We start from the raw sequence: 23,644 nt of genomic DNA on the forward strand, positions 1-23,644 counted from the left end.
GAGGGTAGGCCTGGGGCAGCGCTCACTCTGGGGCTTCTGCACCTGCCTTGGGGCTTGCGATGGTGCTTATTTCCCTGTAACCCCTCCGGTTCTGCCTAGCCCACCAAGGACTGTGTTAAACTGGGCCCAGGGTTTATCAGTTAGCACGTGAGACTTTAAATGTACCCCATAGGTTTTACCCTCTTATGGAAATTTTCAAATGTACACAAAAGTAAAATGACTCTTATAAAATTATCAGCATTTTGCCTATCTTGTTTTACTTATCTATCCACGTCTCCCTCGTTCTCTGGTGAGTATTCTGAGTATTTTAAAGCAGATCTAAGACATCTCACCTGTAAATTAAATGGTACTAATTAAATGGTGTTTGAAATACTACAAACAGATGGTAGTCCCTACGTTCAACCAAACCAGCCAGAGTAATGAGCAAGGACGTTGGAACCCCCTGGAATTGTCCTGCCAGCCCCCTCCTTTTTACAACAAAGAGAACTCTGAGGTGAGCCGCCCAACACTGGTGCTAGAGGAAGAACCAGGGAGAAGTCGGCCCTCCAGGCTGCCTGGTGAGTGACCGACCCGGGCTGGTGCAGACTTCCCAGGCCCGGATCCTGGAGGAGGGCAGAGAACCCTCCGCTTACTACGAGCAGGAAGCGGTTCCCGCGCGCCCTCCGGTAAGCGCAGGCGGGGCGCGGGGCGCGCAGCAGGCCAGGGATGAAGCCGGGTCCCGGGACGTGGAAGCGGCGGTAATTGGAGTGGGGTATCCCGGGCGCGCCGGGCAAGGGTACTGGGCCTCGGGTGGGCTTAGAAACAGAAGGACCCGTGCTCCCACGACTGGCTGGACAGCCCGGGGCCAAGGTCAGGCTGGGGCCCGGGTCGTCCCGCCACCACCTGCGGGGCCCACATGGGGAGCAGGCGGGAGAGGTTGGCTGGGCGCCCGCGCCCGGGGCGGGGAGCAGGAAGTCTTCTCCAGCGGGAGCGCCCTAGGCGCGGTGCTGCAGGTGTGGCGCTGCAGGTGCAGCTCTCAGTAGCGCCGGCGGGAGGCCAGTGCCTTAGAGGAGGTGAGCGCCGGGTCCCCACGGAGGCCCGGGAACGCCTGCCCTTGGGCCCGAGCTGGCGGCTGGGCCTCTCTTGAAGAAAGGGTTTGTTAGAAGGAGGATGGAGCCGGGGGGTGTGTTGCCTCGAGGCTCGCATAAGGCTGTTCTCAGATTGGGGGGGGGAGGGGCGGAGAGATCGCGCAGACTGATTGAAGTGTCCTGAAAGGGTATTGTGGCCTCCGGCCTCTGGGAGCGCCACGGGGTTGGGGTGGGGGCGGTCCTCTGGTTTGGAAGAGGGATGGGGTAAGTGACAGTAAGGGAAAGGAATGGAATGCGACAAGGGAAAGAGTGAGCTAGGGCTAATAGAGGGAGCTGGTAGGGGTTGTCTAGGCGCCCAGGGACGCGAGGCGCTGCCGAGGCTCTGGGGGTGCTGTCGTGCCCGGGATGGGGGAGGGGGCGGCGGACCTGCAGGTGAGCGGAGTCGGGGTTAGCTTCTGGTGGAGACGGAGCTGGGGTTGGGGGAGGGCTTTCAGGAAGGTGGTCGAGGCTCAAGCACCTATAGGAACCTTCTGTGGAAGCCGATCGTCCCCCACCATCCCCGAGCTAGGAGCGCGCAGAAGCGGAGAGGCGGTTGGGGGCCCACACGCAAGCCTGACTCTGAAGGCTGATTCTCGCGGGCTGTGGCTTTAAGGGTGACGCCAGGCGTGCGGGCCCTTTAAGGAGGGGTCGGGGGCGTGTCAGGAAATGAGTCCTGGGCCCGCCTCGCGGGGGAGCGCGGCCTCGGATGTCCGGAGGCTCCGCGGCTGAACGGGAGCTGGGGCTGTGGAGGGCTTCCCGCTGCGGGCTTGGGCCGACCCGGCCTCCTCCTGCGTCCTTCAGACCCCGCCTTGAGCGCCTCTCACCTTCCCTGCACCCCTCTTTCCCAGCGCCCCCGCACGCCCTCCTTCCATTCAGCTTCCTGCATGCCTCCCCTTTCTCCCTGCACATGCCCAAGACTCCCTCTCTCCCCCCAGGCTGTCCTCCGCCCTTTTTCAGCACCTTCGCCCTGCCTTCCTCCTTCTCCCCTTCTTCTTCCCTCTCCCTACCCTTCTTCCTGAGACACATCCCTACCAGGCACAAGGCCCTTCTCTCCTGACAAGTCTTCTAACCTTAGCCCATTCCTCACCCCTCCCCGTGTCTTGTCTCATGCGCCCCCTCAGAGTGGGAGCAGGTTGTGGGGCTCCCCAAAACAACCTCTGGATGGGGAGGCCTCTAGGCCACCCCCCCATGTGACAGTTGAGGGCTGTGGCTGGCAGATAGCAGGCAGGAGTGGACTGCCCAGTACTCTAGTTCTGGCGGTAGGGTGACCCAATTCCTCTGCTATCATGAACAGGGCCCCTCTGAAGCGGTCCCGGATCCTGCACATGGCACTGATGGGGACCTCCGACCCCTCGGGCGAGGCAGAGGCCAGCAAGGAGAAGCCCTTCCTGCTGCGGGCACTGCAGATCGCCCTGGTGGTGTCACTCTACTGGGCCACCTCTATCTCCATGGTGTTCCTTAACAAGTACCTGCTGGACAGCCCTTCCCTACAGCTGGACACCCCCATCTTCGTCACCTTCTACCAGTGCCTGGTGACCACGGTGCTGTGCAAGAGCCTCAGCACCCTGGCCACGCTCTGCCCCGGCACCATGGACTTTCCCTCCCTGCGCCTGGACCTCAGGGTGGCCCGCAGTGTCCTGCCCCTGTCCGTGGTCTTCATCGGCATGATCACGTTCAACAACCTGTGCCTCAAGTATGTCGGGGTGGCCTTCTACAATGTGGGCCGCTCACTTACCACCGTCTTCAACGTGCTGCTTTCCTACTTGCTGCTCAAGCAGACCACCTCCTTCTATGCCTTGCTCACTTGCGGAGTCATCATTGGTGAGTAGCCAGCGAGGGCCACGGGGAGGGAGGGGGGCACAGGGGACCAAAACCCCAAAGAGCAACCCTGCCAAGCATCTTTGGACTTTATCTGTCCCCGTTCCCTTGCCCAGAGTCATGTGAAGAAGAGCCTGGGGCCCAGAGAGAATAAGCTTCCTGAGGTCGCCCAGCAATTTAGGGGCCCAACGTGGGCCCCTCATAACAATGAGATGGGATTATAATCTACATCACACAGGGTGAGGGAAAAAACCAAGGTAGAGAGAAGTCCAGTAATCTGTTGAAGATCACACAGCTAATAAGCGGCAGAGCTGGGATCTGACCTCAAGCAGTCTGACTCCCTATGCTTGACCACTGTGTTGCTTCTCAAGGGTTCAAGTGCCCTGACTCCCCCACCCAGTGCTATTTCCAGAGGAGAATACATCTTGCACTAAATATACCATCACCCTCTGACCTTGCAGGCTTGTAGTAATGGCTAGGAGAGTAGAAAACCATAAGCTTTGAGAGGTCTTAGCTGTCTTTTGACACTTGGCCCTGAGAAAGGAAGAATTATTGATGGGGACATTGTGCTGATCATTCTCACAGAGCATCTCCTGTGTTCCCCAGAGGTTCCCTGAGTGGTAACATCACCCTCATCAACTCCAGACCAACAAGGAAACTGAAGCTCAGAGAGGTTAAGTTACTTGTCCAAGGCCATACAGCAAGGAAGTAGCCAGGCAGGGGCATAAACCCAGACTGGCCAGACTCCCAGGCCTATGTTTTTAACCCCTCTGCTCTGTTCTTGTGCCCTAGGATTGCAGCTGCACTAGCCAGCACACTAGCCACTGACCACATGTGTCTATTTCAAAGTTTATTCAAATGCAGTGACATTTTTAAAATTCAGTTCTTCAGGGAGGCACCAGGGTAGCTCAGCGGGTTAAGCCTCTGCTCAGGTCATGATCTCAGGGTCCTGGGATCAAGCTCCGCATAGGGCTCTCTGCTCAGTGGGGAGCCTGCTTCCCCCTCACTCTCTGCCTGCCTCTCTGCCTACTTGTGATCTCTGCCAAATAAATAAATAAAAATCTTTTTAAATAAATACATAAAATTCAGTTCTTTAGTTGCAGGTGTTATAACCTGATTCTGTAGCCACATTTCAAGTGCCCAGTAGCCTCATGTGGCCAGTGGCTACTGTATTGGATGGCACAGATGATAGAATGTTTTCATGATCACAAAATGGTTTTTTGCAGCATTCTGGGTAAAGGAGCACCCACTTCCCTCAGAATCCGCCCAGTGATCTGTCATCCAGGAATGTCACCTTTTCTTCTAACCTGTTTTTCCTAGTGCCGTAAAGTTCGTGTTGATTGACCTACATATTCTTTGCTGGCATCTCAGAGTCCCAGGCTGAGGGCCCCTCCCCTACCACCCGTCCTAGAAAATGTCACCCTCATGGAGCAGCTGCTGGGTCTCAGACTCCTCTGTCCAGCCCCAAGATGGGAGAGGGGAGAAGGCTGGGGTTAGAGCAGAAGGAGCTGCTGAGGCCCCTGGCAGAGTATCAGTTGCCTGCACTCCCCCTGCTCTGCAAAGCCGGTCCCTCCAGAGCTGATGCAGAGTTCTGGAATGCCCCAGGAATCTCCAGTTGAGCCCACAGACCTCAGGAGGTGGGGTATGGGGTGTGGGGAATCTGGGATGGGAAGGAAATTTGCATACAGAAAGGTGAATCGCTAGGGAAATTGGGCCCAGGTCCTAAAAGTAATCAAAGTAGCTGATGACCTGATAGCTCCTAAGAAAGGTCATATTCACTGGTCATACCGATGAGGCCGAGCTGGGTCAGCTGGTGCTTCCTGCGGGCCCCAGACTTGGCCCCCTCTCGGCTGGGCTCCCCCTTAAAGTGCGAGCCCCTCTAGGATGCAGAAACTTGTGGTAGGTGTCCCTCCTGGACTCGGAAAGTAGCAAGCAGGCGGATGGCAGGTGCTCTGGGCAACCCTCCACACCCCTGGAGCAGGTGTACAGATAGCTGTTTGCCAAGAAAGAGAGTACCGCACATGAGGGCCGACACTGTAGTAGACGCCTGATCTCCTTCAGCCCTCAAAGCCACCTCTGGAACAACCTCCATTCCTGTGGTCACTCAGTCAGTCAACAAACACTAACTGACAGCCGGGCACATGCCAGAGATCATGCCAAACTTTGGGGATACGAATCTGGCAAAGGTGGACGGGCATGGTGGTGATGCCTGGCCGTGAGTTCTGCTGCAGGGGTGAGGCTGTGATTGGGGTGGAGAAGAGAACCCAGTGGGGGTGGAAAGGAGGACGGTGTCGGGAATGGGGTGATCCAAGCAGGCGTTCTGGAGGAAGGACTAGATAGGTATAAGGAAGGGGTGAGGAGAGAATGTTCTAGACAGAAAAAAAGTACCCATGCATTTCTTCCTGTTTGGACCAGAGTGGGACTCCCCAGACAGGAGGCTGCCCAAATTAAGTGAGTCTGGAAGGTTTCCTGAGGGTTGTAGGCGAGGAAGGGCTTTAAGCAGATCTATCTGTACTTGAGGACGATCATTCTGGTTGCAAGTGGGAAGTAGTTTGGTTGGAGGAGGGGGTCAAGAAAATGACTCAGGTCTCTCCAGATGAAGGAAATGGGAGCTTAGGAAACTTTAGCCGACTTTCCTCAGGCCACCCAGCCTCTCAACAGCAGAACCCAATTAGAGCCCAAATCTCTCTGACACCAGAATTCAGCCCCTGCCTCCCCAGAAGGTGGGGTCTCGCTAAAGAGATGGTATAGTCGTTCCCAAGGGCAGAGGCCTAACAGCTCAGGACAGGCAAGGGGTCTTGGCAGGGAAGCCCAGGCAGGAAGAGGCCAAAGGGAGGTCTGGTATTAAGAAAGACTTACTCCCTGGAGGGGTGGCTTTGACCTTGATGCTTGAGTAGAATCCCCCAGAAAGAAGGATGAAGGCGTTTCTGGTGCAGGACACAAACAAGAACACTGCGTCCCAGTGTGAGAAGCAGGAAAATGAGAGAGACAACTTGGGACAATCATGGGACAGAGACAGGCAAAGGTCCAGGAAGGCCAATGTGCCAGATGGAAGAGTGCAGTCTTGGGGGGCAATGGGGAGCCATGGAGGCTCTGTGAGCAGGAGGTAACACAGACCGAGTGTCCAAAAGAGTGGACTGTCCCCAAAGACCTCGGGCCACAAGTGACTCAAACTCATTACAGGCTCCCATTCTACAGACAAGGAAGCCGAGACTCTGGGACCTAAAGTCACTTGCCCCAAGTCACCTTAACCACGAAGTGCTCAACCCTTTGGAGCTCATTTCCAACGTAACTTTCCAGATGCCTCAAGCCAGCACAGTCGTGGATTATGGGTTCTCAGAGCACACTGCACTGTTTTATGGCCCTCATTACAATTGTAATTAAAGAAATAATTGGGAAATGAATCGTTTTAATGTCTTCCCGCTCTGCTAGAATGGAAGCTCCCGAGAAAGCATTCGTGTCCTGGGCCACTTCCCAGCCCTCGTATGGTGCTTTGCATGTATTCGAGCGTTTGGACGCCTCTGTTGCAGACAGGGCAGGGAGGGATGGGAGGGTGAGGACTGCATTACACTCTGTGAACTCCAGTGGCAAAATTCTCTGTCCTTCTTCCTCCCTGACCTCATCCCCCTTGACCCTCCCCTCTACCTCCCCTCGCAGGTGGCTTCTGGCTTGGTGTGGACCAGGAGGGGGCAGAGGGTACCCTGTCTTGGACGGGCACCCTCTTCGGCGTGCTGGCCAGCCTCTGTGTCTCACTCAACGCCATCTACACCAAGAAGGTGCTCCCGGCCGTGGATGGCAGCATCTGGCGCCTGACCTTCTACAACAATGTCAATGCCTGCGTCCTCTTCCTGCCCCTGCTTCTGCTGCTGGGGGAGCTGCAGGCCCTCCGCGACTTTTCCCAGCTGGGCAGCGCCCACTTCTGGGGCATGATGACCCTGGGCGGCCTGTTCGGCTTTGCCATCGGCTACGTAACCGGTCTACAGATCAAGTTCACCAGCCCCCTGACCCATAATGTGTCGGGCACAGCCAAAGCCTGTGCCCAGACGGTGCTGGCGGTGCTCTACTACGAGGAGACCAAGAGCTTCCTTTGGTGGACCAGCAACATGATGGTGCTGGGGGGCTCCTCTGCCTACACCTGGGTCCGGGGCTGGGAGATGAAGAAGATTCAGGAGGAGCCCAGCCCCAAAGAGGAGGAGAAAAGCAGCATGGGGGTGTGAGCTGCTCCAGGAACCTCGGGATGGCCCAGTCAGGGAAAAGGCCCAGGGTAGGGCCCAAATAGCCATGAAGACATCTCTCTGGACCCTGAGTAGGGGGTCTGGAGGGGGTATTGTTTACAAACCTGATCACAGTCTGGTGGTTAAAATGAAACCAGTGTTGTCAAGGGATGTCAGAAAGTGGCCAATCCTATCTCAACCCCATGCCCTGTTTCTGGGTTTTGTCTTCCTCTAGGGAGGATGGGACCCCATGGGAACGGCCACTTGGGTTCTCTGGAAGAACCCTCACTTTCAGGGAGGCAGCACCCCTTCCTGTCCCCCTTCCAGGGCTTTCTACCTCCACGTGACCTTTGGAGTTGGGGACAGGCCACAACCATTTAGGGACAGCAGTAAGTCTTCACTTGCACCCGGGGGAGATGGGGGTGCGACTCCACCACAAACCAACTAAAGGGATTGGGGAAACCTCATCTCTCTGAGTCCCAAGACAAGGAGTGGAGTTTTGATCCCACCAATCAGCTGCCCTCTAGAAGAAAGTGTGAACAGGGCTGAGGGAGGAAACTGACAAGTGTTCCCTCCTCTCTGCGTCCAGCCCAGCAGGCCCCATGGAAGGGCACAGAGGATCATTTGTCCCCGACCCTGGCCCTGGGCCCCCCAGGGCCTGCTAGGAAGAGGCCTGGGAATGGGGTACCTCATGAAAGCACCCTTTTCCCACCATCTGTATCCTGTGTTCCCAGCTTTTGGACACAGGGGAGCCACACAGCTTGAAGAGGTTAAGCAGGGCCATTAACACCCACCCCAATCCCTGACACAAAGAAGTGTCCTTCCTCCCCTCCAGAGGGGCACCTGGCCCAGGTAAGACCTCCCAGCTTGGCCTTCTCAGAGCTGCATCCCCAAGGGGGCTGCTAGAGCAAGGGTCCTGGCTCTGAGCCCCTCACCCCCGCTCCCCTGCGGTGCTTTGCCATTCCCAGATCCTGATTCTTGTGCAAGGGTTGCAACCTGGCTCTGATGAAGGAGATAAACTGCCATGTTTCTTCCCTGAGGTTAGGGCTGAGAGAAGTTTCTCCTCCCCTCACCCCTGCCCCGTGACCTCATGCCGGCCTTCACAGTCCCTGTCCTTTCTGTTGCACTCTGTTCCATCTCCTTGGGATAATGCCCTCCTGTTTTTAGTCGTCACGGGGGAAAGGTTGGGGAGGGCGAGCTTCTAACTCAAGGTGGTTTCTAAGGAAGTGAGTAAGGCCTGATGCCCTGAATGGAAACGGGAGTAAGACACTGTAGTGTAAACCCCCACCGCTGGGGTCTTTTCTTTTCTGCAAAGCAAGTGCCTGACTTAGCTCTGAGGGCTGAAGCAGCCACATCAGAGATCGCCAGCCACTGCACGAGACAGGGCCAGGCCACTTTCCCCATCAGAGGCCCCTTCGTTTTTAAGATCTTGGTTGATTTCAGTAACTGATCATTTGGGCCATTTGTTTGTTTGTTTTTTCTCCTCCTTCGCTTTAAATTTCCACTCCTATATTTTGAACTCACCAATAAAGAGGGAGCCCACAAAACCCTTGACCCCCCAATAAAAGCAGAACCCCAGGCCTGCGTGTGCGCTCTCATTCTCTCTCCCTGTCCCCTCCCAACACCACCTTGCTGTGTGGCCCCAGGTGTGCTGTGTGGTTTCCAGATCCTATAAGTAATAAACCTTTATTTTTTCAAAGTTTCTGATGGCTATTGCTGAAGGGTGTCTTGTAATCACAAGAACTGCAGGGGCCAGTCCCGTGGCCACATGGCCTGTTGACAGGCTGACACCACCACAAAACAACCAGTGTGGCTGCGTGATTGCCCTTGCAGTCAACCAAGGGGAATGTGCTTGTTACCTGTGGCCTGCTTACCAACCACCCAAGTCAGGCAGGTGACACCATCTGGAAAAGGAACACGGCTTGCTGGAGAGTGTCACGCTGCCGAGGACAGTCTCTTACTGCTTCTGCGGTGTGTGGCCTGAGGTAGCCCCACCCAAAAGTTCGAGGCTGCCATGATGATCCAATGATCTCCCCAGAGTGGCTTGATCAAGGCCATATGGTCTAATGAGCCAATTAGACCACTAATTGCAAAGGCTTTAACTGGCTATTAATGCTCATAAGGGTCTTGCAGACTCAAGGCCAAGGAGAGCTAAGGAGGGTGGGTTGGATAGCAAGACTACTGTCACTACCTAAAAAAATAATAATAATGGACCTATAAATGTCTTCAACATCTGTTCCAGTGCCTCCTAAGTGCTCCGAGGAGGTATACCAGCTCCTTGACAAGTGCAGACCTTTGTGGGTGCTGGATGTCCTTCTAGGTGTCGTTCAGTGCCCATACCACCAAGCCTAAACTTTGCAATTGGGCTTCAGAGGCCTGGGGGCTTTTCCCAAAGATCAGGTGTACACTGTGCTAGTGGAGGGAGATGCTAATCCTGGAGAGATCGATTGGGACACCCTGGAAAGGAAAGTGGCAGTTTACAAAGAGCATTCACTGTGACGTCATCCAAAATTTTCCAGTAACAACAAGTAAGGTTAAGGTAATAGGATAAAAACAAGAAGCAGAGGGTGCCTGGGTGTCTCAGTCACTTAAGCATCGGCCTTGAGCTCAGGTCATGATCTCAGGGTCCTGGGATCAAGTCCCACATCCAGGGGAGGGGTGGGTCCCTGCTCAGCGGGAGTCTACTTTTCCCTTAATCCCTCCCCTGCTCATGATCTCTCTCTCTCTCTCTCTCTCTCTCTCTCTCTCGGACTCTCCCTCAAATAAATAAAATCTTTTTTTAAAAAAGGACTCTCCCTCAAATAAATAAAATCTTTTTTTAAAAAAGGAGAAGAAGAAACTGAGGTCAAAAACTGTACCTGAACTGAAATTCAAACCTTTCCTAAAGATTGTATGCACAAGGAGAGAGGAGAACGAATCCGCTATTATGGGGTTCCCTGTTCGTTTGGAATCAGCTCTGAACTGTCACAGCCGCCAAAAGATGTCAGCTGGCTGATATCTCTCAAACCCCCGAATCCGTAACTTTCTTAAAGATCCATTTTAGTGGGATGTCTGGATGGCTCTGTCAGTTAAGCATCTGACTTTGGATCAGGTCATGATCCCAGGGTCCTGGGATTGAGCCCCACAAGGGACTCCTTGCTCAGCGGGGAGCTTGTTTCTCCCTCTTCCTTCTGCTCCCCCTCTTGTGCTCTCTCTCTCTCTCTGAAAAATAAATATAATCTTTAAAAAAAAAAAAAAGATCCATCTTAGCTATGTGCTTGGAAGAGACCCCAGAGATCCTGAACCCTTTCGACTTTCCCCTGAACTGGGCAGAACTAAAGGCATGCCTCCCGAGGTTTCCCTGCCACCCTGGGGAAAGTTGGCAAGGATATCGGTTTCTTTTTTCTAACCCTATTATCAATATCAACAAAGGACCACCTCTTTACTGAATGCTAATCATGCCCCATGCACTAGGGAGACAAGCAGCGACTGAGACATGGTAAACAATCAGATCCATGCAGTGTGGTAAGAACAAAGGAGAAGACAAACAAAAAGCCAAAATGGAGACTATCAGAGAGGAAAGTCTTCTAGATAGACTAATCAAGGAAGGCCTCTCAGTGAACACAACTCTTTTTTTCTTTTTTTTAAGATTTATTTATTTATTTATTTATTTATTTGAGAAAGAGTGAGAGCAGTGGGGAGGGGCAGAGGGAGAGGGAGAGAGAGTTTTAAGCAGACTCCATGCTGAGCGAGCAGCCTGATGCTGGGCTAGATCCCATGAGTCCCTGAGATCATGACCTGAGCAGAAACCAAGACTCAGCCACTGTAACTGATGGGGCCATCCAGGTGCCCCTGTGAGCACAACTTTTAACCTCAGACTCAAATGATAGAAAAGAGCCAGCCATACGAAGGGCTAGAGAAATGGTGTTCAGGCAGAGCTTACAGCCCATGCAAAGGCCCTGAGGAGGACAAAGAGCTGGGCATGGTCAAAGACCAGAGTGAAGGAAAGGGTAGCAGGAACAGAGCTAGGGAACCCAACTAGTCATTTCTACTGGGTTTCTTTTCACAGGGAAAAGAAGACAAAATCCCAGACATGGGAAAAGAGGTGGAAGCGGATTTAGCAACTTCCTGACATTACTGGGAAACACGAGTTCCTTTTGGTTCCACTTACCCAGGGGAGGAGTAGAAAGAGAGGAGTCAGAGGCCAAGCTCTGGCCAGAGAACAGGATACTGACCATAGGGAGGTTAGATTTATTCTCAGTACCATGGACAGCCACTGGGGGCGCCATCACTTGATTTACATTTTAAGGCAATCCCCAGTGGGGGAATGGGAGAAAGAGGTAGAGGGGGTTAGAGAGCCTGCATATGGTGATGAGTACGGAGCAATATATAGAATTGTTGAATCACTATATTGTAGACCTGAAACTAACATAACACTGTATGCTAACTATACTGGAGTTAAAATTTAAAAAGCAATAAAATACTAAACAAACAAACAAATAAATAAAACTTAAAAAAATAACAAATCCTTCTGGCTGTTATGAAGAGAATGGATGGGCACAAAAGGCAAGGGCTACAAAGGCACAGTCAAGGACTCAGGGTGACCAGTAGGGAGGCTGCAGTGGTGCCCAGGGAAGAAATGATGCTGGCCTAGGCCAGTGTGGTGGCCCTAGGGAAGGGGAGAGGACAAGTTTGAGATGCATTTTGGAGGTAAAGCCAATAGACCTTTCAGAAGGATTGGATGTGGAGTTGAGAAATTCAAGGGAGAATTCTTGAATAAAGGGAGAATTCAAGAACAATGCCCAGACCCTGGCTTACAGAACTGGGAAAGCAGGTGCCATTTATTAGACAGGGAAGACTAAGGGTTAGAGGTTGGCGTGGGACCAGAAGTTTATCTGGGGACATGTTAAGTCCAAGAGGTCAGATGGTTGGTGGGAACAAGACATCATCCAGTTTGGGAATGTCAAGTAGAATGTGGGACATTAGTACTCTAGATGTTTCTGGGAAGCGGAAAGCACCAAAGAAACAGCCTATCCCACTTAAGTATTGATCTGCACATGGCCTCTCCAGTGTGGTGGTCTCAGGGTGGTGTGACTCCTTGCTGGCTACTGGCTTCCACCAGAGCTCATGGCCCAAGAATAGTAGGTAAGATGTTAGCTGGCTTTTTCTGATCCAGCCTTGGAAGTGTCATGGCACTTCTGCCTTTCGCTATTGGTTAAAACAATTACAAGTCCACTCAGATCCAAGGGTAGGAGACAGGGTCCCCACTTCTCTCTCTCTTGGAGGAGAGTCCAAGACAACTGGGGATACGCATTACCACCACACAGCCCTTCTTACGGCTGTCCATTGACAACAGCCCCTTGAAAACCTATGAGGTGCAGGGAATACAGATGACACACACGTGTTTATTTCGAACCCCATTCCATCGCAGGTATAATGAACACACCCATGCCCCGTCCTTCACAGAACTGCCCAGCACACTCTCAGTCGTAATAACTAGGTGTTTATATCTCACCTTTAGATCTTGAAAGCACTTTGAATACTGCTTATAGTCATGGACTAGCAGAACTGGAAAGGGTGAGAGTCATTGAGATTATCCAGCCTTAGTGTGAGCTCCCTGCATCACCTCCTGGAATCATCTGTCATGTCATTTAAGCTGCCTCTCATCACAACTCTTTGCATATTAATAGTACAATGTCTAAAAAGCATGAGATTCATTCTTTCAGTAACTGAGTACTTACCATGAGCCAGGCATATGTCAGAGACCCAGGCAGACCATGGGGCTGGCACTCTTGGAGCTTGCTGAGAAAAGAACAATAGTAAACAAAAAGCCAAAAAATAAATAATAGAGAGTAGGTGCCATGAAGAAGATAAGGCCTAATTAGGGCACCGGCAATGTCAGGGAGGGGACTAGATCAGAGATCAGAAAAGACCTTTCTGAGTAAAGATGTAGGTAAAGATTTAAAAGTAACAAAGGAGAAGTCAGAAGAAGATCTGGGGTCCAGAGGGATCAGCAAGTGCAAAGGCCCTGGGGTGGGAGTGCGATTGTAAGTGAAGAAAGGCAAGGCCCCAGTGACTGAGAGGTGGTAAGAAATGAAATCCGGCTGCTCTAGGTGGAAATATGTAAATCATAAGATATATTACTTACATTTCTTTCATCTGCAACTAAGAAATCCACTGCAGCTAGTTATGGCTTTTGTCTGCACACCCAGCACCTTTTATTCCTCCCACCTCCAATGTACACACTGCATCTCCCATCAAGAGTTGGGGTCCATTGAGGGCTCCTGGGTGGCTCAGTGGGTTATGCCACTGCTTTCAGTTCAGGTCATGATCTCAGGGTCCTGGGATCGAGGCCCGCATCGGGCTCTCTGCTCAGTGGGGAGCCTGGTTTCCTCTCTCTGCCTGCCTCTCTGCCTACTTGTGATCTCTGTGTGTAGGTGTGTGTCAAATAAATGAATAAATAATTTTTTTATAAGAAGAGTTGGGGTCCCTTGAGTCGTCAAATCAGGGCCGAACTTGTGACTGGCTCTGACCAAAAGAATACAGGAAAAGCAATATTCTGGGGCTCTGGAGGCCAGGCTTTGACTAGCCTTTCATTTTTGCCCCTGGCAATCCGGAGACCACCCTCAGGAGACCTAACCTAGCCATATGGGAAGGTCCCAGGGAAGAGAACTAAGGCACCCCAGCCAACAGCCCTGCCTACTCACCAGATGAATACAGCCACACGAGTGACCCTAAGATCAGCCGAAGGGCCACCCAGCCAAAGAGCCACCTAGTCAAACCAAAGAATCTAGAGAAATAAGAAATTGGTATTTTAAGCCTCTAAATTATGGGGTGATTGATTATGTAGCAATAAATAACTGGTAGGGCAGCCTAAGTAAATGGGGGAGAGGTGATATTTGAATTTCAGGAATTCAAGATAGGCCAAGCCTGAGAAACGATAGGAACCATGGGGTGCCTGGGTGGCTCAGGTCATGATCCCAGGGTCCTGGGATTGAACTCCACATCAGGCTCCCTGCTCAGCCTGCTTTGCCCTCTCCCTCTCCTCCTCACTTGTGCTCTCTGTCACTATCTCTCTCTCTCTCTCAAACAAATAAATAAAATCTCAAAACAAACAAACAAAAACAAAAAACACAGGAACCAGAACCCGACAGCTACCTAAGCAGGAATTCATGACCTTTCTGCCTGAACGCTACCCGTAATATGACTCAGTCTCCCTTTGGGGTCCGCTTCCACAATTCCTGGTATGATTGGGTCTGGTAAAGTCACATACATTATCCAGACCATTGCTATGGGGCCCCCCCGGGGGGGGGGGATCCACAGGTGCTGGGACAGCAGCCCAGGCAGCATCTTCTACACTGAAATATTCTCCCCGATAGATGGAAATAGATAAGAAGATGTGATCAAAACAGTTTTGATGTTTTTTTTAAAAATGCTGCTCATCGATGAACTTGTCCAAGCTCCTCATTTTGTACCTAAGGAAACTAAGGCACAGAAAGTTTAAAGGAGGTCCCACTAAGCCCAAAGTAGAACACGGGTCTCCTGGTCCTGATCTAGAGTGGGTTTGGTTTTTTTTACATGCTTGAGATCTGATTGGCAGGGGAGTTATCTTATTAATTCAGTAATACTTAAATAAATTTTACTAAGTGTCAGGCACTGCTGAAAGTGTTTTTACACATATTAATTTATTTAATCCTCATAACAACTCTGTGTGGGTCCAGTTATCATCTCCCAACACACAGATGAGAAAAACTGAGGCACAGAGAGGTTAAGCAATTTGTCTGAGGTCACGTTGCTAATACTCAACAGAACTAGGATTCATACCCAGACAGTCTGTCTCTCAACCATAAAACCATGGCTTCTACCTTCCATCTAAAGATAAAAAGGGAAAAAAAAGTAAGGATAAAAGGAGGTTAGACTGGGGATTAAAAGATGACTCGAATAAAACACTAGTTGTGTGGGTTGAGCTAAATCACTTAACCTCTCTGAGCTTTTCCTCATACAAAAGAAGAGAAAGCTGTTTTAATTGAAGAGATAATGTGATGATTTAAAAAGTCAACCTACGTGAAATTTAGCTGCTAAATAAGAAAACTGAGGCCAGTAAGGGTCCAAAGACGTGCCCAAGCCAATGACAAGGTCAAGCGTGGCTCTCAGCCCTCCTGACCCTGCCTGCCTCTCACAGCACCAGTCAGGTGGGGAAGCTTTGTCCCCAGACACAGGCCTCACTCTTGCCCTGCCCCCACCACAAACCACGGCTTCTGTGAAAGGGCCAAATTTAGGGTCTGAAACTAGCTGAAATGGGGCCTGCAGAGTCCGCTGAGCTGGAGCACCTGGCGGAGTGCTGGGAGGAAGGCTGTGTGGGTGTGGGGGAGGGGAGGCATCGATGGCAATGGGCGACAGCAGGAGCCTCCAGTGGAGAATTTATAATGGAAATGAGAATCCAGCTCTAGATTCCACAGACAAGCCTGTGGCTGGGAGACTGTGACTGGTTTGCCCAAGGTCACAGCGACATGGGACAGAATCCAGACTACTGCCCTTCCATGCAACACCATCATAATAATTTTTAAGTAAGAATTACTATTATTATTATTATTATTACTATTATTATTACTAACATTTGTTGGATACTCACCACATGCCCAGTGCTCTTCTAAACACTTCCCATGTATTAACGTCAGAGGCAAGTACTATTAGGATGCCCATTTCACAGATGGGGAAACCGAGGCATGGAACATCATGGTCATGGAGCTGAACCTGAACGTGAACCTGAACTTGAACCTGAACTCTAACCATATTCCATTGATCTCTGTCCTCAACTCCCAGAATGCCTGGTGGGGTGGGGTCGGCAAAAGCAAACGCAGACCTCCAGATCTGTCCTAGAACCAAGAGCTCTAAGTCATCTGAGCTGGACTCTGCCAGGAGGCTGGAGAACATGGAAAGGACACGAAGGTTGTCATCTTCTCCGGAGGCCAAGAAAGTAACATGTGTGAGGGAAAAGGCCAGGTGCAAATCACAGGTATTGATGGGACCTGTGGCAAACAGGACCAGGAAGCCCCCAGCAAAGGGCAAAAAGTTCCTTGTTTCCAAAAATACTGCTGGCCAAACCAGCATGCCCCCAGCTTTCAACTTCAAGGCTTTAGAGTAGATTGGACCTGAGCTGGAACGCCAGCCCCACCATCTGTTGTCTGGGCGTCCTCAGCTGAGTGAGTTCGCCTCACTCATCTCAGCCTCCTGTCCACTTCCTTGCTGTGTGACCCTAGGCAAGTGACTTGATGTCTCTGAGCCTTGCTGACCTAATATGTGGAGTGAGGACGATAAGAGTTGCTACTCCCAGGGGCTACTGCAATAACTGGGTGAGACAGTGCATAGTGCACACTGAGCACACCATCTAGTACACACACAGCAGATGTGATCGCTCGCAGCAGAAAGAAGGGTGCAACTCTGACCCTCTGCCACATGGGCCTGTGTATTCAGCTCTGAGTCCCGCCCAAAGCAGCCTTCCAGCCTACTGGGTGGGAGAGAGCTGCCCTGGCAGGAGCTGGAGAGGCCTGGAACCTGGACTGCCTCTCTCTCTGCTGCCCACATCTACTCAATGGATCTCTGCTCCTTCCCTCCCGCTGCATTTGCAGGGAAGATGAAAACAACTTCTTCTCCTCCTCTTCCTCCTCCTCCTCCTTCTTCTTCTTAATCACAGGAGTGAACTCTTCATGAAAGCACCAACAGGGACAACCAGGAAAACCAGGAATGTAAATGAGAACATGGAGCTGGCCGGCGGGGGGGTGGGGAATGGGGCGGAGGTGGGGTGGCGTGGGGGGGTAGGCAGGGGGGCACTGTGATGGAGCATTGTAAACAAGGACTCACAACTCAGTTCCCATCACTTGTTGCCATTGGGGAGTGAGGGCTTGTATCGCTAGAATGACAACTTTTCCCAAAGAAGCTGGAAATCTGAACTTTTACGTGCAAGCTCCTGATTTTTAAACAGTGGCTCAAATGTATAAGCTGCCACATGGGCTCTGTGGCTCCTGCTTGCATTGGATTCAGCCTCGGGCTACCTTTCACACCTCTTCCTTAGAGTATAACTTCTTTAGCAGCCTGTCACCCCCGTGAGAGGTGGACAGGACATGGGATCCACGGGCGGAGATGGCAGTATCCCTGTGAACCGGAGCTAACGGCATTGCCCCTTTGCCTGTCCCTATTAAAGCGGCCTTCTTTCCCATCTCCCCCAACACAAGCTTCCCCAAGGGGGTCTCTCTAGCTGTTTCCACCACTTGCCTGCAGCAATGAATATCATAAACGTTTAGGGGTCTTGAAGCAGGTGAAAGAGTTCATCATGCGCCCCGCTACCCGCCACCCTGTCTATGCCAAAGGACAGGGAAGCAGGAATGCACCTAGTGGGCTCTAGGGGGCTTTTGCTACTACAGATAATAGCAATGGTTACATACCAGTTATAATACTAACAAAGCCTTCTGCTACTGTAAGGAACTTTTGCATGCAATTTCCTAGTTTATTTTGAGAGATTGCAAGAGTCCATTGCCTCCCATCAGCTTCCTCCCCAAATTCGTCAGTTTCATAATCAGGTTCACAGCAGATGCAAATGGCAGCCACTCCCTGAGTCCAAGTCCCAAGGGCGAATTGTGATTGGTCTCAATCATGACAGTAATGGTGTAGTCTGGGCAAGAGCGTGTATGTAATTCCGACCAATGAGACCTGGGGGCAGGTCTGGCTGGGTGCTTCCCTAAAGACTTTTCCTCTTTGCTACAAAGGAGCAAGAGGAAGGGTTCCATAAGGTGTGTAGAGCGCGGAAGCCATTTTGCCAGCGTGAAGAAAGCAGCCAACATCTGAGGACAGGTAAGTGGAAAGATAGGGGGAACCTGGCTGCTTGACCTGGAGCTTATTTCTCTAAACATCTAATCTTTTAGTTCCTCAAGTGCTCAGTGCTCCCACCCACCTAAGGACCTTAGTACATGCTGTTCCCTCTATCTGCAGCACTATTCTTTCTTTCTTCATAGAGCTTCACCTGCTACCCGCTCTGATCTCAGCCCCAATGTTGTCCAGTACAAACAAAATCTGAGGGCACCTGGGTGGCTCAGTGGGCTAAGCCTCTGCCTTCGGCTCAGGTCATGATCACAGGGTCCTGGAATCAAGCTTGCCCCATGTCAGGCTCCCCACTCAGCAGGGAGGCTGCTTCCCCCTCTCTCTCTATCTGCCTGCCTCTCTGCCTACTTGTGATCTCTGTCAAATATATAAATAAAATCTTAAAAAACAAAACAAAACAAAATCTGGACATAGATAGGGAGATACTTTTATTAGACTATTTTATTTTATTATTTTATTAGACTATTGCAAAAGAGAGGGCACGTCTGTCTCAGAAATATGTAAGTATCTCAATATCCAGCAGAAAAAAAAGTTTTCTTTTATAGGATAAAGGAGGAGACAAGCAGAATCTCTAGAGGGAAAGCCAGGCAGGCAATGAGAAATGACCAGTGGGGTCTTATTGGAGCAGGGGCTTGGGTGTGGTCAGCACATTTCCAGAAGCTGATAAGGGGAGACACGTTCTACTTTTTTGTGCTTGCTCAGGCTTGGGACAAGCAGAGTTCATGGGCCTGTAGGCAAGAGAGAAGCCTGACTATAGTTTGGTCAACACAACAGAGTGAGAAATGCAGAACTGTGAACCCTTGGTCGACATCAGTTCCTCAGAGAAGCCCTCCTTTACCCACCCAACTTGGATGCTGGAACTGGACTGCCTGGATTAAATCCCAGCTCTGCCTCGCTGGGTGACCTTACCTGAGTGTCTTAACCTCTCTGTGCATTGGTTTCCTTATCTGTAAAGTAGCAATTAACATAATGATCCATCTCACAAACAGTCTTGAGGATCAAGTGAGTTGAGCAGGCCTCTGGGACACTGTTAGCACTTAATAATCATTCACTCTTGTGACATGATCTCTGAGTCCCTATGCCCTTCCTCCATGGGGAGGAAAGCGTCTACCCCACTGGACTGTAAGGTCCTTGAAGGCAGCAATGGAGCCTCTCCTGCTCCAGTCTGAATCCCCAGCCCTGGGAACAGGACTAAGGTGGCCCTTCCTAAGTATCATGTAAATGACCTTCAGCGTGCAGACAGCTGATAGCAACTGAGGAAGAAGATAAGAGAGCCCTGGAGAAATGTTTGCTGTCTCAGGATGTTCCAAGTTTTGCGGGGAAGTTGAGCGGAACCACCTCTCTGGCTCCAGCATCCAGAGCCTGCAGAAGGTTTTGCCCCTAAGAGAAACTTCACTGACTTTTCCACTTATTTTTCCACGGAAAAGGCCAACACAGTTCCCATAACAAGCCTCTCCTGCCTGTAGCTTTCACCATATTGTTCAGGGCCCCAAGAGATCATCACCTGGTAGAAAAGGTCACTTCTCCTGTTGAGGGGCTCTGCCTCCTGTTCCCAGGCCATGGGGGCTTGCCTGCACAGTGTTTCTCTGCCTGGCTAATTGGGAGACTGCTCTCCTCTACAGATTGGGCCCAAGAGTGGTGGCTTTTGTTGACCTGGGCTCTTGGCATCAATTTCTCCTCCTTCTATTCTTTTCTTTTTAAGGACCTTTCTCAGCGTAGACGCCAAAAACTAACAAACAACAATATGACAACGATGACGAAAAAACCCAACTTAACAACTCAAAGTACCTAAATCAGGAGTCTGCAAACTTTTTCTAAAAAGGGCTGGATAGGGGGCGCCTGGGTGGCTCAGTGGGTTAAGCCTCTGCCTTTCAGCTCAGGTCATGATCTCAGGGTCCTGGGATCGAGCCCCACATTGGGCTCTCTGCTCAGCGGTGAGCCTGCTTCCCTGTCTCTCTGCCTCTCTGCCTACTTGTGATCTTTGTCAACTAAATAAATAAAATCTTTAAAAAAAGGGCTGGATAGTAACTAATTTTTGTTTGTTTTTTTTTTTAAGATTTTGTTTACTTGAGAGAGAAAGAGAGAACGGGAGAGGAGGGTGGAAAGGAGAAGCAGACATCCCACAGAGCAGGGACCCCGATGTGGGAATCGATCCCAGGACTCCAGGATCACGACCTGAGCCGAAGGCAGTCACCTAACCAACTGAGCCACCCCAGCACTCCTGGACAGTAACTGTTTTTGGCTTTTCTGTCCATAGTGTCTGCAACAACTCTGCCTTTATAACTCAAAGCACGCACTGACCGTATGTAAACAAGTGAGCAAGACTGGTTTCTAAGGACATTTTACTTACAAAACAAGTAGCAATGGAGGAAACTTAAAAACTTTATGCTCCATGGGTGGCACCTGGATGGCTCAGTTGGTTGGGCATCTGACTCTTGATTTTGTCTCAGGTCATGATCTCAGGGTCATGGGGTCAGGCTCTGAGCTCAGTGAGTCTGCTTGAGATTCTCTCTCTCCCTCCCCTTCTATGGCACCCTCCCTCAGATAAATTATTTATCCCTGAGATAAATAAATAAATCTTTTTTGAAAAATGATGCTAAATGCAAGAGGCCAGGTAGAAAAGCCCACATAATGTATGATTCCATTTATATGAAATGTCCAGACCAGGCAAATCTCTTGAGACAGGAAAGAGATCAGTGGCAGCTCAGGGCTAGGGTCAGGGGGTAAGGGCACAGGGAATGACATCTAATGGGTTTGTGGGCTTCTTTTTGGAGTCAGTCAGGAAAAATGTTCTAAAATCAGAATATGGTATGGGGCGCCTGGGTGGCTCAGTAGGTTAAGTGTCTGCCTTCAGCTCAGGTCATGATCCTGGTGTCCTGGGATTGAGTCCCACATCAGGCTCCCTCCCTGCTCAGCGGGGAGCCCGCTTCTCCCTCTGCCTCTCCCCCTGCTTGTGTGCGTGCTCTCTCTCTCTCTCAAATAAATAAATAAAAATATTTAAAATTAGACTGTGGTAGTAGGTCTGCAGGTCTGTGAATGTAGCAAAAATCAGTGAATTGCACACTTAAACAGCCGCATTTTTTTGGGCAGGCAAATTATATCTCAGTAAAATTGTTTAAAAAGAAGAGTACTCCAATGTTCAGAACAGCATTATTCACATTAGCCAAAAGGTAGAAACAACCCACAAGTCCAAAGACAGATAAATGGATAGACAAAACGTGGTGTGTATGTATGAGGCTGAGTATTAGCCTTGAACAGGAATACAATTCTGATATCTACTTCAGTGTGGCTGAACCTTGAAAACATTACACTAAGTGAAATAAACCAGACACAAAAATATAAATATGGCATGATTCCACTCAAATGAGGTTCTTAGAAAAGGCAAATTGAGAGAGGGAGAGAGAGAATAGAATATAGGCAACCAGGGACTGGTGATGGGGAGTGAGTTATTGCTCATGGATACAGAGTTTCTGTGTGAGATGATTTTAAAGTTCTAGAAAGGGATCACGGTAATGGTCACACAATATCATAGATGTACCTAATGGCTGTGAATTGTATACTTAAAAATCAAAAAATGGGGGGCGCCTGGGTGGCTCAGTGGGTTAAAGCCTCTGCCTTCGGCTCAGGTCATGATCCCAGGGTCCTGGGATCGAGCCCCGCATCGGGCTCTCTGCTCAGCGGGGAGCCTGCTTCCTCCTCTCTCTCTGCCCGCCTCTCTGCCTACTTGTGATTTCTGTCTGTCAAATAAATAAATAAAATCTTTAAAAGAAAAAAATCAAAAAATGGTATATTTATATGAAGTATATTTTAACCCCAATTTAATTTTAGTATATGTGCTGCCGAAGCGAGCACTTAACCCCAATTAAAAAAAAAAAAAAAAAAAAAAAAAAACTAGGGAAAAAAAGAAAAGGAAAGGACAATGAAACAGTAAAAAACACTAGAGTGGCTGGTGGCAAGAGAAGGACGAGGGACTGGGGCAGTGCAAGCAAGGCCTCCCAGATGGAGAGAAATTAGCAGATTCCAGAAAGATCCAGGAGAAGGAGCCAGGGTCAGGATGCTGCACAGATGCTCCAAGGCAGGGGCCGCAGAAGAGAGGCCAACAGCCAGTCTCCATCCCCCCGGCCCACACAGACACCCCCAGAACCTCCAGCACCCAGACAGGGCCTGCATCCAGTGAGCACCCAATAAACATTTCTGAATGAAGAGAACAAATGAGGACTTCAGCCTGGGAGGTGCTGGGATGACAGGAGATCTTCATTTTCTGGAAAGTGCCCTTTCCTGAATCGTCTAAGAGGAACTTGTACTGCTGGTACAACTGGAAAAACAAAATTCCACTACACAAAGAAATAGAACCCCAGATGCTGCTGTTGGCTGTGCCATCTCCAGGGGCTTCTGGCCCCTTCTAGCTCGGAGCCCTCCCCTTCTCGGCTCAGCTGGGATCTCCCAGCTTGACTATGTTCCTATACCCTGAGCGCACACCCTTTCCTTCCCTTTCCACACCCCCCCCCCCAACATCAGGCCTCTCATTTGGCCCAGATGTTTTGGATCAACCTCCAGGATCGCTCCCTATGAAGACATTCTCATGCTTTTACCCTGTGTTCACAGGCTCTCAGCTCGGAGTTGGGGGGAGTACTGCCTCACAGGGGCCATGAGGGTGTCACAACTGAGGGATTGTTAAATCATCCTATAGTGTTCAGGACATCCCCCACAACAAAGAATTATTTGACCCAAAACACCAAGGTTGAGACAAGCACGTGCCTGGGCCAATCACGATAACACCAGTAGTCCCAGTCCCAATCACTATTTCGTGTGCCAGGCACTGTGCAGGGTACATTACAGGATTTAGGGGACAAAATCCTTGCAATCACCCTGAGAGGGAGGAAAGAGTATTGTATGTTTTGTAGACAAGGAAACTGCAGCCCAGAGAAGTTAAGTAACTTGTCCGAGGCCACACAGCAGGTATCAGAGTTGGGACTTGAATCCAGGTCTACCTGACTCCAAATCCCATTAAAGTCCCCTGAGGGATCTAGGCCCATCCCATGAGACCTCCCAGCCGGAAAACTATCCTATCACACTCTGGTTGGGGAAGAAGACAGATTATAAGGGATCACCAACATGCCCATAACATCTTCTTCAGGGGCTGGAACAACTACCATGACGAATAGACCAGAGCCTGGAACCCCAGCCGCTGGGGGACCACGGGAGCCCCTACAGCCTGGGCTCCTGCAGTGTTCCCTGCCTTGTAACCAAGCTTCTCCCACTGCTCTCTTACACTTCCATTAGACGATCCTTTTTGAAAACCACACTGACCCATCGAGAGACCCTTGTGAGGATCACTGTCAGCCCTGTGGTTCATTTCTCTGGTTCAGCCAGATTCAGGTTCAATTCCTGGCTCTGCCCCTGGGTGACCCTGGGCAAATTATTCCAATATCTTTCTGAGCCCCAACCTCCTCCTATGTAAGGAAAAGATAATAATACCAACCTCATTGGTTTTTTTCTAAGAATAAGACCTTAAGTATATTCACATCCGTTTCCTAGTAGAGGAATTGTTACTATGTTATTATGAATTCTTATTACTACGGTCATCTTCGCCAGCCACACCCCAAGCCAGAGAGGGCTCTTCTGGGTGCTGGCTTCCTCTCCCTCCCCCAG

The 23,644-nt window shown here is 50.5% G+C and overlaps 1 protein-coding gene across 8 annotated transcripts; it reads left to right on the forward strand.

The window, feature by feature from the left end:
* Positions 1-541: 541 nt before the first annotated feature.
* On the forward strand, positions 542-8,840 carry SLC35C1 (solute carrier family 35 member C1). Of its 8 annotated transcripts, none has more exons than XM_082682510.1 (3): positions 542-557; positions 2,401-2,927; positions 6,582-8,840. In XM_082682510.1, the coding sequence occupies exons 2-3, from the start codon at positions 2,432-2,434 to the stop codon at positions 7,139-7,141; spliced, it is 1,056 nt and encodes a 351-aa protein (XP_082538636.1). In that variant the 5' UTR covers positions 542-557; positions 2,401-2,431; the 3' UTR covers positions 7,142-8,840. The 8 variants fall into 8 exon arrangements, with proteins under 8 accessions (XP_082538636.1, XP_082538639.1, XP_082538632.1 ...); XM_082682513.1 differs by lacking the exon at positions 542-557 and adding an exon at positions 645-665; XM_082682506.1 differs by lacking the exon at positions 542-557 and adding an exon at positions 674-737.
* The last annotated feature ends 14,804 nt before the right edge of the window (positions 8,841-23,644 follow it).

Source organism: Mustela nivalis (genome assembly GCF_964662115.1).
Source record: "Mustela nivalis genome assembly, chromosome: 9".
Lineage (NCBI taxonomy): Eukaryota > Metazoa > Chordata > Mammalia > Carnivora > Mustelidae > Mustela > Mustela nivalis.